This window comes from Marmota monax, unplaced genomic scaffold, assembly GCF_021218885.2.
Source record: "Marmota monax isolate L192 unplaced genomic scaffold, Marmota_monax_Labrador192_F-V1.1 WCK01_AAM20220418_F8-fsc00095, whole genome shotgun sequence".
In the NCBI taxonomy this organism is placed as follows: Eukaryota; Metazoa; Chordata; class Mammalia; order Rodentia; family Sciuridae; genus Marmota; species Marmota monax.
Genome location: NW_026695244.1, coordinates 4,258,375 through 4,272,659, shown reverse-complemented (window position 1 = coordinate 4,272,659; position 14,285 = coordinate 4,258,375). Strand labels below are relative to the sequence as shown.

The 14,285-nt window shown below is 39.0% G+C and overlaps 1 protein-coding gene across 2 annotated transcripts in view; it reads right to left on the bottom strand.

The window, feature by feature from the left end:
• Pard3b (par-3 family cell polarity regulator beta) overlaps positions 1–14,285 on the bottom strand; it is a 1,008,812-nt gene that overhangs the window by 302,289 nt on the left and 692,238 nt on the right. For both annotated transcript variants that reach the window (XM_046463021.2, XM_058578162.1), the window contains exons 17-18: positions 1,737–1,943; positions 762–999 (exon numbers count right to left, since the gene is read on the bottom strand). In XM_046463021.2, coding sequence (XP_046318977.1) covers positions 762–999; positions 1,737–1,943 — 445 coding nt within the window. The remainder of the gene's footprint in view (positions 1–761; positions 1,000–1,736; positions 1,944–14,285) is intronic.

The following is a 14,285-nucleotide window of genomic DNA, read 5'->3' as shown; positions in this document are numbered from 1 at the left end:
TTGTTTTATTATCTGAAAGTGACCTTAAAACTATCGGCAAGAAAGCGGAGAAGTCAAGATGTGGAGAAGACAGCCCCACAGGGTATTTTTGAAAATCGCCATAGGAAAAGAAATAAAAGTGTTTTCTGACTGTGCCCTGCTGAGCCATGCCTAGCCACAGAACCCACTGCATATGAAATCTTGTCACAACCCCACTGGATTAGTAGGGCAGGTATGCCAGCCTCACTCTGAAAGTAAGGTTCAGAGAAGTTAAGCAATGTGGGTGAAGCCCTGTGGCTCGTGTGTGGAGGGTCCTGGATTCAGATCATTTGGATTCAAACCCAGGGACATCTAGGCTGCATCACAGTGCCTCTGGTCCTGACCATACCATGCTCGGAGACCTGGCTATCCACACACCTAGTGTCACCGTGGGATGAGGTTCATCAACCATGACTACCCTGATTCAAAGGAGATGATGGGTAAGGACTCCTAGCTCTTGCTTCCCTGTGCAGATGGATAGCTCCATTACATGGAGCTGCAGCATTGCCTGTGCCCTAATAAGCACTGGCCTTTCTTTGACATCGGACGTAGGGACAGTTTTCTGTCATCACTATAAGCCTCAGAAGCCTCTATGGAAAAGCAACATGCACATTCACAGTTTTGATTTTTTATGTATTTAGCTGGAGATGAGGGAAAGCTTGCACTTTGTTTCTGAATGCACACAAATGAGTGATTTCACCAAGCAAAACAAAAGCAACTCTGCCTTCAAAGCAGCCCCGTACCTCAGCATGGCACCAAATCCCTTCCTCTTTATTTTCCTTTCTGGGTCTTCATTTTCCTCTTTGCGCTTTTTCTCCTTGACTTTCAATTTGCCCTTTTCCTTTTTCTTCTCCTTTTCTTTCGTTTTTTTTACCTTCCTGGCTTTATTTTCCACGTCCTCTAGCTCAGAGTTCCCCTGAGGGGCAGATTCACAATTCAGAGCTCCTTGGCCCGAGTGAGAGCTCTTATCGGACAGACCGTCTGTACAGAGAAAGAAAGAAAATCAATACACTTGGTCAGGGGCACATACGGTTAGTATATAAAGAAAAGTCAAAATGTAAAATACAGAAGAATGAATAGAAGTGCTGCGAGTTCTACCCTTGCATGTGGGGACTTGTACCCTTTGAAGACAGACTGCCTAAATCTGGTTACTTCAAGCAAGGTAGGAGGCTGGGAGGGGGTCCATTGGTTGCTTAGCCAGTCCTATGAAAGGCCTGAATGTGCTAAAACACTAATCTTTCTGAAAGCTGGCTTGTTAACCTTGATCAGCTCAGAAAGCCCACCTGCTGGGAAACAAACAGGGCTAGCGACTTTCCAGGAGAGGTTTTTGAGTACAAATATTACCCAACTGCTTCTACTCAATTAATGCAGTCAGTCCTCGGGTTGATGCTGCTTTTAATGACTCAAATAAGAATGTCAAGAAATGCACACTTAGTACTCCTACCCTAAGGGTAAATGACAGTTGGTCCTTGCAGGAAAGCGGAGGAGAACATTTCTTTACCATTTGCACTGTAAAATAAATTGCATATTGCGTTCTCCAATTCCATGTTCGTTAAGCCAAAGGGCAAAACATATCAGGAAAATGAATTACTTTTAATATCAAAAATATAATTGTAACCCTTAAATCATTTTTCTCTGTAGTTAAATGCACACTCTTGCCTATGATTTGCAGATGATAATGAGATGCAAAAACCACTTAAGGGAGCATATTGGCCTACCAGCTTCTAATTCTTCGGGTCCATCATAAGATTTGTCAATGGCAGCTCGGAAGCTCTCGTTGCAGCCACGGCCACGAACCATGTGTGGCCGAGGCCTGTGAAAGGGGAGTTCGTTTTTCCTGACTTCAGCCACAGCTGTCTGCAGGCTCTCCAAGGAACTGGACTTTTTTAAGCCCAGAGTTGGACCAAAATCTTTGCTTGGAGATTCTGTAAAAGAAAGGGGGAAAAGGTCACCCTTCCCATACTGGGACAGTGTGGTATCATGGAAATACTGTAGCTCCAAGGAAATTTCTGTTTGGGTTTCTTCAAAAAGCAGGGTTAGAGGAGTAGGGGTTGGGTTCCAATTCCAGCTTTGCCACTTTTTTTTATGAACTTGAATAAGTGGTTAGACTAGTCTGAGCCACAATTTCTTTTTCTAAAGTGGTGGTTAAGATTTGAGAATACTTAAATCTATATTATACATAGAAATAGTTTTGCACGTCTATCAATGCACACATATGTGAATTTGAAAGGCTGTTACTATGCACAGAGATTAAATGCATGGTGGTACATACACACAATATGTGTGTGCACACATACACTGCCAGATACACAAACACAATACCTGACCTGAGGAGTGCTTCTCTATTGGTATCCACTCCAGGCACTCTCACACACAGTATCTCTTATTATTACCATAGTTATTTTATATGATCATTAAGGAACATATTGTGTCTGCAAATCAAGGAACATTAGCAATTGTAATTTTTGTGATTGAACGCTTTACCTTTCCCTAGTGGCTATCAATGTAATTTAGTCAGTCTGTAAATAAATAAAGCAAAATAAGACAGGAAACAACTTTTCTGTGTCCATACTATTGTTCCAAATGTATTTCTATTTGGGAACTAGGAAAAGGGCAGTCTTTTTATATAATATAAAATTAAAAAACAGAGAAAATAAAACATGACTTAACTTTAATCATCTGTTTTGGGATATATACTATTGTTCATTTGTATAATTTGTCCCACTCTGCACCTGCTCCCTTCTACTCTATTTCTTGACCTCCTTTCCCACTCCCATCCAGTCTTCCAATTACCAATAACAAGATTAGATGATATAAATATAGCAGCTCAAGGATTACTTTAAGGATGAAAGGAATCCCATCAAGGCTCTCATTTCTATACTCAGAGCTGTTCACCCGGGCCAAAGCTCATGTTCCCCTCCAGTTACGAGGGAGATTATTGTCATCAAGAGGGTACGCTTGCATTTCTAGAAACAAACTACAGTGCAGTTTTCCAATAAATATGGATTGAGCACCTATTATGAATTATGTACATAAAGTGCCTACTTTTGATGCCTAATACATCATAAGGCTCAATAAACAGTACTACCTTTCATTACTATCATCACTATTTTTGCTTCTACTACCAATACTAACATGAACACAACTATTAGTTGCCTAACATTGCATTAGGTAACACAGGAATACAAAAGAGGTACAGCAAAGGTCTAATGCATATATATATATATATATATATATATATATATATATATATATATATATATCTCCATGCAAAGTCAAATACTATACACACTCTTATATCTGTAGTCAAAATAATGACAATAATGCTGATAACTAACAAGGCATGGACTCCTTAGTATGTGCCAAGCCCTAGATGAGTGCTTCACTTATACTAAATTTCGATAATTCTTACAGTTTTGCTACTGGCAAAACTGTCAGCATTTTACAGATGAGAAAACTGAAATAACTTCCTCAAGCAACACTTAATAAGCATCCCAACTGGGAACTGACCAAAGGCAGCCAAACTCCTGCTGTTCTGTTAGGTATCAAGTGCCTCACTTCCTAAAGGTGGGTTCGGTCTCTGCTCTCTACCTGATTATGATGAAACTACTTAAATTGGACTACATTTTCTTCACTTCTAAAATGAGAATGATAGCCTAGATTATCTCTGGAGCCTAGTCAAGCAGGCAAACTACAAAAATTGGATACTGCTTTATGGTTATGTCATGAACTTCCAGGAGGCAACTTCACACTTTGAATAATATACACAGTGATGATGAACACTACATTTTAGAGGTGACACTGCATATTCAATAAGTGACAGAAATGAGACCAAGCAAAGAAAACAAAAACCTAAGAAATTTTGGGGACATCTTTCAGGTGTTACTTGCAAGCACAAATATTAAGGAAATGTTGCTCTTAAATCCAGAAAGAGCTATGTTTCTCATATTCACAGGAAAGAGGGTGAATTGAAGAAGCAGAAAGTGAATAAGATCATTTCTGACAAGAAAACACAGGGCAACATCGGAGTTTGGAGGTACTGAGATAACAAAAAAAGCACTGGCATTAACAAAAAAATATTTTCTACCATCACCCCTAGGGGTGTCTGACATGAAGTTTGGCAAAAACATGAAGAGAAAAACTGAGAAAGCTGGGATCCTTTGTCAACAATAGTAACCATCTTTTATTTATTAATTGCCATTCAGAAGATTATATTGAGTCCAAACTGTGAGCATTCACGTCAACCTTTAGTGGTAAATTCCAGGGAACTTGAAAGTGAATAAATCATCCAAGATTCAAGGCATATTGTCTGAAAGGAACTAACCTAAAGCTCAGCAAGAAGTCACGTCTGAGAAGGAGCAAATACAGTGAATCACTCTAAGCAAACCGAGCATTACGGAATCATGGATTTTGAAGGATTAATAGAGCTGGTGATTAATTCACTTTATTTAAGTAGTAGTTCCAAATGAGAAGCACCCTAACTGAAGTTGGGCGACATTACAACCCAGTGCTATTGGAGGTAATACCTAGTAAATTTAAAAGCAAAAAGAGAGATTGAGTCCAAGGTTGAACTCAGGGATTTTTCTGGCCTGGAAAAAAAAAAATTGATTTATTCCTATGGAGCCAGGAAGTAGTTGTGGAAGAGAGACTGACATTGGAAAGAAGAACCCCAACCAGGAAGATCCTTATAAGGACTTATAGGTACAATGAACACATTTAATTATCTCCAAGTGAAAGGGTACTGTGACATGAACCTTCACCAGGGTCCCACATGTCCTTATATGTTGGAGGGCTTTGACCGTAGGTCAAAGATACCAGCTGTGGGAAGGATTATTATGTCTATTGCTCAGCATCAGTGTTAAATTCCAAAAAAATATATTTGGAATAAAAGTTCCTTATTATGTAAAAATTTTGTGCAGTACAATAATAGCTCCAGTGGGAAGCTACTGTCCAGATGGAGAGGTATTGCTACCAAACAGACTTTTAAAGCAGGAGAAACTGCTGTCCATTCAATCCCTCTTTCCCACTCCTACTCTCATCAATTTCAGTTTAAGTTGACAATACATTGGAAAATTTACAGGTTTTTGTAATGAAAAGATTCATTTTCTATTTCTAGCCTCCCTATTTACACAAATCATAGTTTTTCAAGCTCCCTCTAAAAGTAGAGATTTCCTTCAAGGAATACTATTAAGTGAGTCATTTTTCAAATTCAAAACCTCAGCCACTTAATCTCATGGAAGTCACCCCAAAATATGACTTCTCATTTTCATCTGTAGTTGATGCAATATTGGAAATGGTTGACATGTTATTTGTCACAGGATGGACCTTGTCCAAATTCAAGCATTTGCTTGTCCCATTCTGAGTGCTGACAAAAGCAATCTGCATATGACTATTAAATGACTTCCAGGCCAGCTCAGGTTAGTTGCAAATGCCAAGGAATAAGAAAATTTTTATTTTAAACTAGGACTTCTATAGCCAGTGTTCATGTTCTATAAGATCTAGAAAAACTCACTCTTCCCTCAAAAACATTAACTCGACGTACACGAATTTCATAAAACAAATGATGTGATTATCAAGGGCGCTAAAAGAAGGATCTGTTCTGATAAAAATTATTCTCAAAATGGAATAATGAAAATGCCCTTAATGTCACATGCCACATTTCCCCTGAATATTAAGGCCTCATAAGGAAAAATTGTGGAACTATATATTTTTAAAGATGTTAGAGCACTTTTAAAGATTCCATCTGTTCCCAAATGAAGGACTGGACTGACTTGGTCCCTGAGGCTTTCCCCATAGTGTGGAAGGCAACGTCAAGGTCAAGTCTGACATTTCAGAACTAACAATACTCAGACACCCATCACTTGTCTCCTTCCAGAAAAATAAAGTGTCATGAAAAGATCAAACACATGAAAACACACACACACACACACACACAGCAAAAATAAATTTGAAGGAGATGTGCCTCCATTTTTCCTGTAGGCATGAAACAGGTGTGAAGAGGTCCAGTGGGGAGCTACTGTCCAGGTGGAGAGGTGCTGCTACCAAACAGACTTTTAAAACACGGAGAAACTGCTGTCCCAGCCTTTAGCAGAAAGCCCCATTTCAACATGCCAGGCAACAGGCAGTGCTTCCTGGAGGACGTTTGGATGTCAGCCTCCACCTTGGATTCCTGTACCCGTCTTCCATTTGAGAGCTGCCACTGGTTTCCTACAAGCAGGTGAGCAGGGTAACAGAAAATAGAACTGTTCGGAGGCTGGTGGCTAACAGTGAAGGAGAGGCTGTAGAATTCTAAACACTCCTCTGCAATTACCTCTTGAGTTACTAACCTTCTGTGCCTTAGTTTCCCTATCTGTAAAATGAGGGCGAGACAAGCCAGAATGCCTGGACCCTACTGAGTTCTCATTAAGTACTGGTGATCATTATTGTCACTGTTACTTTTGTGCCACCTCTAAACATCTGAATAAATGAACTCCTGATGAAACTGATTGGGTTCAATTCATCACTGCAGTCCATGCCTTCCACAAGCAGCTGAAAGGACTTTATAATGCAATGTTATCCTTCCTTCTTATTCAGAAATTAAACTGATCATTTTTAAAACAACTCCTTATTTTTTTTTTCCTTCTGAAATAAGGTATATATATTCATCCGTTCATCACACATAGAGGCTATTCTTGGTAAGATTAATAGTGGAGTCTCCGTTGCCCTTCCCCTTAGGCTATAATCATTTAATTAGTCTGAGATTTCATTGGCAATGTTTGAACTTACCACTCTACCATTAAAATCTTGCAATAAAAGAATGCCTTAATCCAGAAGACCAGTAATTGGATCTTCCATTATTGATGAAATTACTTCCAATACATCCTTATTAAAAAAATAAGGAATTCTTTTGGAGAAGATATTCACTTTCAGATATGTGGCAACTGTTTTTCCCCCCAGTTAGAGCTTGATAATTAACAAATATAATTCTCTCTCTCTTTCTCTTCCTCTCTGTATATGTGTATATATGTCTGTAGGTTAACAATAAATAACGTATTAATTTGCACATTTCAATAATACTAATGGCCCTCAAGGTGCTTAGGGAAAATTAGAGTCCCTTCTTCTAAAATAAAGGGATTGTGCTCAGTAGTAAATTAGGGATCAAAATGATTGTAATGATATCCAGGGGTCACAGCATGAAACCTGAGAAGGCAAGGCATTTGTCAAGATAACCTGCTTTCATTACCAGTTGGGCCTTGCCTTATTATGAGCAATGAACTTGGACAAACACAATAGAAGTGCTTTACTTGCTTCATGGGGAGTTGTGATGTGAAATTAATAGCTTTAAAACTCTTTGAATGAAAAATTACTATAAATTCCAAGTAGGAAGTCACAACGCCATTTTATTCTCCAACATATTCCACTTCGTCTTTTCATTTTAGATCATACTTACTGAAAATTTTGTATATTTGATTTTTTTTAGTAGATTCCCAGAGGCAAAACATCTTATGTGCTTTAATAGATATCATTGCAGATCCATTAGCCTTGAATAAAATTCTCCATAATATCCAAATGTATAATTTCCCAAATTATGTTATCTGTGCTAACTGTGTCCATAATGGGCCTAATTACCTTCTTGCCTATCTCAGTATTCCAAATATTGATCATCATTCCAAGCTTATCACAGTGCCCTGTTTCCTAGTCATTACCATAGGGCATAATGCAATCTGGCTTTACATTATCTGCTGTCATTTGGGTCTCAGTTCTTCTACTGGCAATTTCCAAGTTCTCTAAGAGCAGATTTTTTTTTTCTTTTAAGTCTCATAAATCCCAGAGTCTTTTATCATTTCCTGAAATTCATGTCAAAATGTTCAATAATGAACTTCTCATTAATATTCATACATTTGCATAATCTCCCCTACTCTGTCTCCAAACACTGTCTATTTTAAAGTGAAAATATCCAGAGAAAATATGGGAAGATTATGTGAGCAAATAAATTCTTTGATTATGAGTATGGGCATGACCCTCCAAGTGTCTTCAAATGTTTGCCAAGGATTGATCACACTTTAATTTTCTTTACTAAAAATTCTTCTTTTATGAGTGAAAGTCAAAAATCTTAGGCCATGTTTAGGTTTCTTTCCTGGACTCAAATTATGTCCAATGTAATGAAGAGTGAATTTATTAAGCCAATTTTTTTTTATGATAATAAGAAAAATATTCCCCTTTTCTTCTCTATTTTACAGATAAGAAAATTGTTTATGTGGTTACACTTAGGGGGATAAATAGATGAAATATATATAACAATGTCTATTAAAACAGATGAAAAACTCAAGGCAATCCCATTCCTAATAGACTGGTTTGCTTTAATCTCATTTTCATTTTTTTTTTCTGTGTTAGAAAAACTCTACTGAAATTAAAACAAACAAAGAAGTTAGATTTGCATTCAAAATAATAACAGACTGAAGTATTAGGTAAACAGCATTGGTTCCTAGAAGGGAAATGTGGCAACTTCAAAGAAAACCCTGCTTTATCATTAAAGTAGTGGGGGAAAAGACTCATTTGAAGGTAGAATAAACGGACTATGGTGGCAAATTTCCCTACCTGTGAGATAAGATCTATAGATGTTCCTTACCTGGAGAAACACACTGCACAGCCTCTTCCCTTCCTCATTGCCCTCATAGAGTTGCCTGTTCCTTGGTAATATAACCCTGAGGCTCTTCTGCATCCCATTTAATCATTTCGACTCTGCCTATAATTACTCACTCATCTTCTCTACACCTCCCCTTTTTTTTAATACGAGTCATTCCTTTCACTTAACTTCTCTTTGTATATTACCTTTTCTGCCATTTCCACCTTATGTGCACATTAAATAGTCTTAGTTTTGTCCGCTGACAAGAACACCTTCATTTGTCTTCCGGCTCCTTCAGGAATAGCTTGGTAACAAGCTTTCCCTCTCAATACAGGCTGCTCCACAGATTCTTTTTTTCCCTTTTTTTCCTTTTATCCTTTGTATGTTTTGCTTCAACAGCTTATCTTTCTTTTGCTTTCGATTTCTGGATGATTTATGTCTTTATGTGGGTTGTATACTACAGTGCTCTCAACTTACAATAAAGAATCCTAATACATTTCTTTAAATACATTAGCATAACTAAAAGGTCAAAGTGTGATTGATATCCTGGAAGGTACCCACAGGAAGATATTTTTACATGTATAGAATGGGCACATATATTTTTTTAGGGTCAAACATGATTTTTCTACTTTTTGAATATTTCTCTACCTTTTATACCTGATTATACTTGGAAAAACGTCCTCAAATTCTCAATTACTGAGTTCTTCCTAGAACTGACAGAAAGTGACTTTTTGTTTTGTCTTTTATTAGTGTGAATCACAATTTCTTCATAGGCATACTTTAAGTGAGGCTTCTATTTAATGTTAAGATCTTAAGCCCCAATCAAGTCAGCAACCAGTGTTTCCTGAGAATTTTTTTGGCTCAAGAAGTGGGTGTCCCTAAGAGGAATGGAAGAAGTGTAATAGTAACTAGCATTGCTTGTTGCATTATAGTGTATTGTGTTCTTATAAAAAAAAGTCACATCACATACAATTTATCTGACCCATATTAAACTGCATGTTCATAATGAGAGAGAACTAGAAAGAAGGGAGAAAGGGCAGGATGACATAACTAATGAGAATATACCCTAGAGTGAGCATCCATCGAGGAGAATTTAGTTCTAGAGTATGGGGAGCCAAACTAGCGGTGTTTGAGTGTGGGAACAACATGCTGAGGTCCTAGGGCACCTAAAGTCCCTCCTTTGAAAGGACCTATTCCCAGGGCACTTCCACACTGGGCCTGTGGCAGGAAGAGTGGTCCTGGTGATCTCTGAAATGCCTTCAGGATTATTCTTCCACTGTCTTGGAGACCTGCCCTGGCATCTGTTGAGATGGCTGAGCCATACCAATGTCCTTACCAAACATTCGCTTGACCACACCCTTCTCATTTCTCCTTACATTTAAGGCAACTAGGAAAAGCCAGGCTGCACCTTCAACACTGTTTGTAAATAACTTCAGCTAAATAGCCAAGTTTATCATTTACAAGTTCTCTCCCACAAAATAGAACACAGAAATAATTCAGCCACATTCTTTGCCACTTTACATCAAGAATGGCCCTTTCTCTAGTTTCCAATAACATGTTCCTCATTTCCTTCTGAGAGCTCATCAAAGTGGCCCTTTGTAGCTCATATTTCCTCTAATGTTCTGTTCAGGATTCCTTGGGTATTCTCTAGGATGAATGAGGCTGTCTTTACAGCTGCCCTCCTTTCTTCCTGAGTACTCACCACAATCACCTAAAAAGGTCCATCCACAGCAGTGTAGGGCTCTTTCTAGCATTTACCTCAAAGCTCTTCCTACCTTTATTCCTTACCAAGTTCCAAAGCTGCTTCCAAATCAGGGAGCAAGAGAAAACCAAATACAGTATGGTATTTTGAGAAATTCAGAAGCAATATATAGATATAGGATAAATTAAAGAGAGACTACTATATTTTATGGCAATGAACTCATCTCCTCCTAATATACATTATGTATTTTAGGTTTCTTCCTTTTTACAATTTCAACTTCAGGCTTTTGTGAAATAATTTCTTTAAAAACAGTTTTAGTGTGGTTAGTCCTGTCTCCTCGCAATGAACGACAGGCCTGTTCTCCCCAGTTCTTTCTCTGACAGCAGGGAAAGGTTGCAGAAACATGTCCCAGTCCACCAGGGAGGCATGAAGTGCTCACGGCTTGTGTCCCGGAGTGGACAGGACAGGTGGTACTGCCTGTCACCCAAGCCTTCCCCTTGAAGTGGCTTACATAGTTGAAACTGCCATGGCCAGACCCCTTACTGTCTCCTCTTAAGCATACTTTACTATATTTTGTTACACATAATGATTAATGGGCAGTAAAACTAATAACATGGGGACACACAAAATAAATGAGGTGGCAAATATGAAAAGGAAGTCCCACTTAATGTTGTTGTGAAATCTGACAACATGCCGGAGTTTCCCTATAACTCAGCTCAAGGAGTCCTTGTCCGCGGGAAACAAGGTTACAAGAAGGTGATATTTCCATTAATAACCTCCCCTTGGGGAAGTCCCAGTTCAGCCTTGTACTGAAACTCTTGCTGGATTTCAGGGGAGGATCAGGATACATGCAAATACTGCTTTTCTCTACCTTGGGGGAAGCTCTGAGAGAAATAGGAAGAGCATCACAACTCACGAGCTAGCCTAAACTGTCCCTTTTATCTCCCCCTGGTGTTGACATTCATCTTTTTTTTTTCCTACCCAGCCTCCTCTACTCTTTTTGGAAGGAGCATCCTGATTTTCTTTGGGGTGCTATGCCTCCCTCTCATCCCATGCGCCTGTGACTAGTGGATTTCATGACCCTATTTGGTCCAGGGATAGGACGGTGCTAACTAGAACAAACTCTAGTAGTGCTACCAGGAAGAAGCCATCCTCTTTATTGCTGGGGTTACTGGGAGGATAAACCTGGAGTTGGTGGTAGCCATCTTGCACTTCCCTAAGAATGAAGTCCAGAGGGAATCCGAACCTAAAGAGTATCCGCATTGAGACCAGGTCCAGCCATGTCTCTGTGAAGGTGATCCTCTGAACTTTTTAGTTGCACAAGTCAACAAATTATCCTCTTTGCAAAAGCCAGTTTGATATTGATCTCTTTTCAGTTGTGGTCTAAAAGGTCTTGAGTTAATACCTATTGTCCAAACTCTCATTCACATAATGATCCATATTATCACCACTTGCTTCTACTTAGGTCTGACAGGCACTCAGGGAGCAGGGAACATAGTTGGTGAAGGGATGGTGAGTACAGAGCTGACATCACCCGTAAAAAGTGCATCTGACCCTCTCTATGCACAGGCATGTTCTATTCTGGTCTATGCCTCGTGAGGTTTATGACTGACAGATTCCACAACATTGAGAATGGTTTTATTAAATTGATCTGTTTGGCCTGACCCCTGACCTCTTTGTGAAGAGAGAGGACCATTCTCTATATCATTAGAAGTATCTACAGACATACGACTAATTGTTAGACAATTCAGAAAAATAGAATGGCTTCTGAAATGTAAGTAAAATAATTTCTTGCTATGGTTGACCAGGGGTTCAGACTACCTATCTACAATCACACTGACTAAATACATTGTTCTGGATTTTGGAGATATAAAAGCAAACCTGACATCACTTTGAAGGCCCACTGCTCCCATAATAATCCCCTGGCTGCTCTACAGACACCTCACACTGTGAGGGGAGACACTTGCCTCACAGAGAGGGGCGTCTGTTTCTAGAGAATGGTTTGCTTTGTGTTAGCATGTTTGTTGCAGACTTCTCTTTCAGAGAAACTTGTGCACCAACTGTGAATTAGCTTTTCTACAAATCGATTCTAAGGAAGAGATGAACTAAATGTAGTCTGGAGTGTTTAACAACAAAGATTTGGGGCTGGGGTTGTGGCTTAGTGGTACAGTGCCTGTCTAGTGCATGTGAGGCACTGGGTTTGATCCTCAGCACCACATAAAAAAACAAACAAACATATAATATAAAGTTATTGTGTCTATCTACAACTAAAAATATTTATTTTTAAAAGATTTCGACACAGGACACTTCTTTAGTGTGGAACTGGAATTGAAAGACTTAGGGTCCTGGTTAATTATTTACCTTCTGTGGGCTTCAGTTTCTTGATCAGAAAAGCAGAATAATGAAAAAAAATGATGATGATAAAAATAGCAGCAGCCATTCAACTTAGGCACATTAATAGGATAAAAGGCGGCATTTTCCTCCACATATATCATAGACACTGTGCTAACTGATCAAAAAAGAAAGGGTGCGTCTTTGTGAACTCCTGCTCTCAAGGAACAAATGATCTATATGAGAATCAAAGTGCAGAACTCAAGAGGACTCCCAAATCAAGGTGGGAAGCATCAACATATGTGCTGGGAATCAAAGGGATAAAAGTCTGGGCTGGACACCTGCAAAACAGGCAGCATCAGACAGAGATGCCCTGGGGTCAGAGTGCAAGACAGTGAGAGCAGGGGCCTGCTGTGGGGCAACAGCCCACCAATTTGCCCACTGAAGAGTATTCTCAGGGGATGGGGAGCTGGGGATGGGGTATAGAAATGGGTTATGCAGGGCAGATGGGACTAGACCAAGAAGGCCCTTATGGACAGATGGCTAGGTTTGTGTGGATCCTACTGACAACAAAAGATTCAAGTCTGTGACCTTGGGTTCAAACACAGTGACAAAATACACTGTTTAGGACTGGAACAATGAACCAGGTAAGGGATTTCCAACCCTACCACATATTAAGTAGAATTCACCTGAGTGTGTATTACCTAAGGACCCCAAATTAGGAGGGACATTTTATTCTTGTTCAACGACAACATCTAGTTTTTATTTGGAATTTTTTATGTGACAGGCTCTGCACATTCTCACAGCAGCCCCGAGTGGTTCCATGATCCCCCTTTTATAAATGTCAGTCTCCCAAAACAGAAGCCCCATTTCCACCCCCTACACTGAAGAGCCCTACTTTACCCTTCATAATTACTTATGATAAAGATATAAAAACACAGGATTTTCTAAAAATCATTTATATCAGAAAAAGAAGGGAACATTCCATTCACTGCTAATACAACCCCCCCCCCCAAAAAAAAAGCTGTTTCTGTTATTTTAAAATCGACTTTAGAGCAAACAATGTGCTGTATCTTTATATTCCTTCCCTTGTTCTGGGTAAGAGTTTAGGAAGGAGCTTGTGATGCATCATTAAATAGTTTTTTTTTTTCCATCATCTGATGACTGAGTTATTGGCACTGGAGATAGCCATGGGGGGAAAAATAAATGTTTATGATGATTTAAAAGACCAATTATAAGCCTCTGCCTTAGTCCTTACTCAGCATCCTGCACAGCATGTAAAAACGGTAATGAAAAAACATACTACATTTGAAATGTTAGCTGAGGAGAATGTCAGTTTTCAGTTACACTTAAAGAATAAAAAACATTAGGATACCATTAACGGTTTCAGAGTAATGGAGGCAAAGCAGGATTGTTTTCTATTATTATTATTACTGCCATTAATGGGTCAGAGCCTTCCAAGGGAGTAAAACTGGGGACAATCCAGACACTTTCAATAGAGCATTAACTCTTTCAGGTCAAAAGGGGCCCATTTAGTGGACTGCAGCCATCATCTAATAAATGATACCCTTGTGGCCTCAAAGGATTTATCTCCTGTCTAAAGAGTCTTGCTTACGCATTTCTATTTTC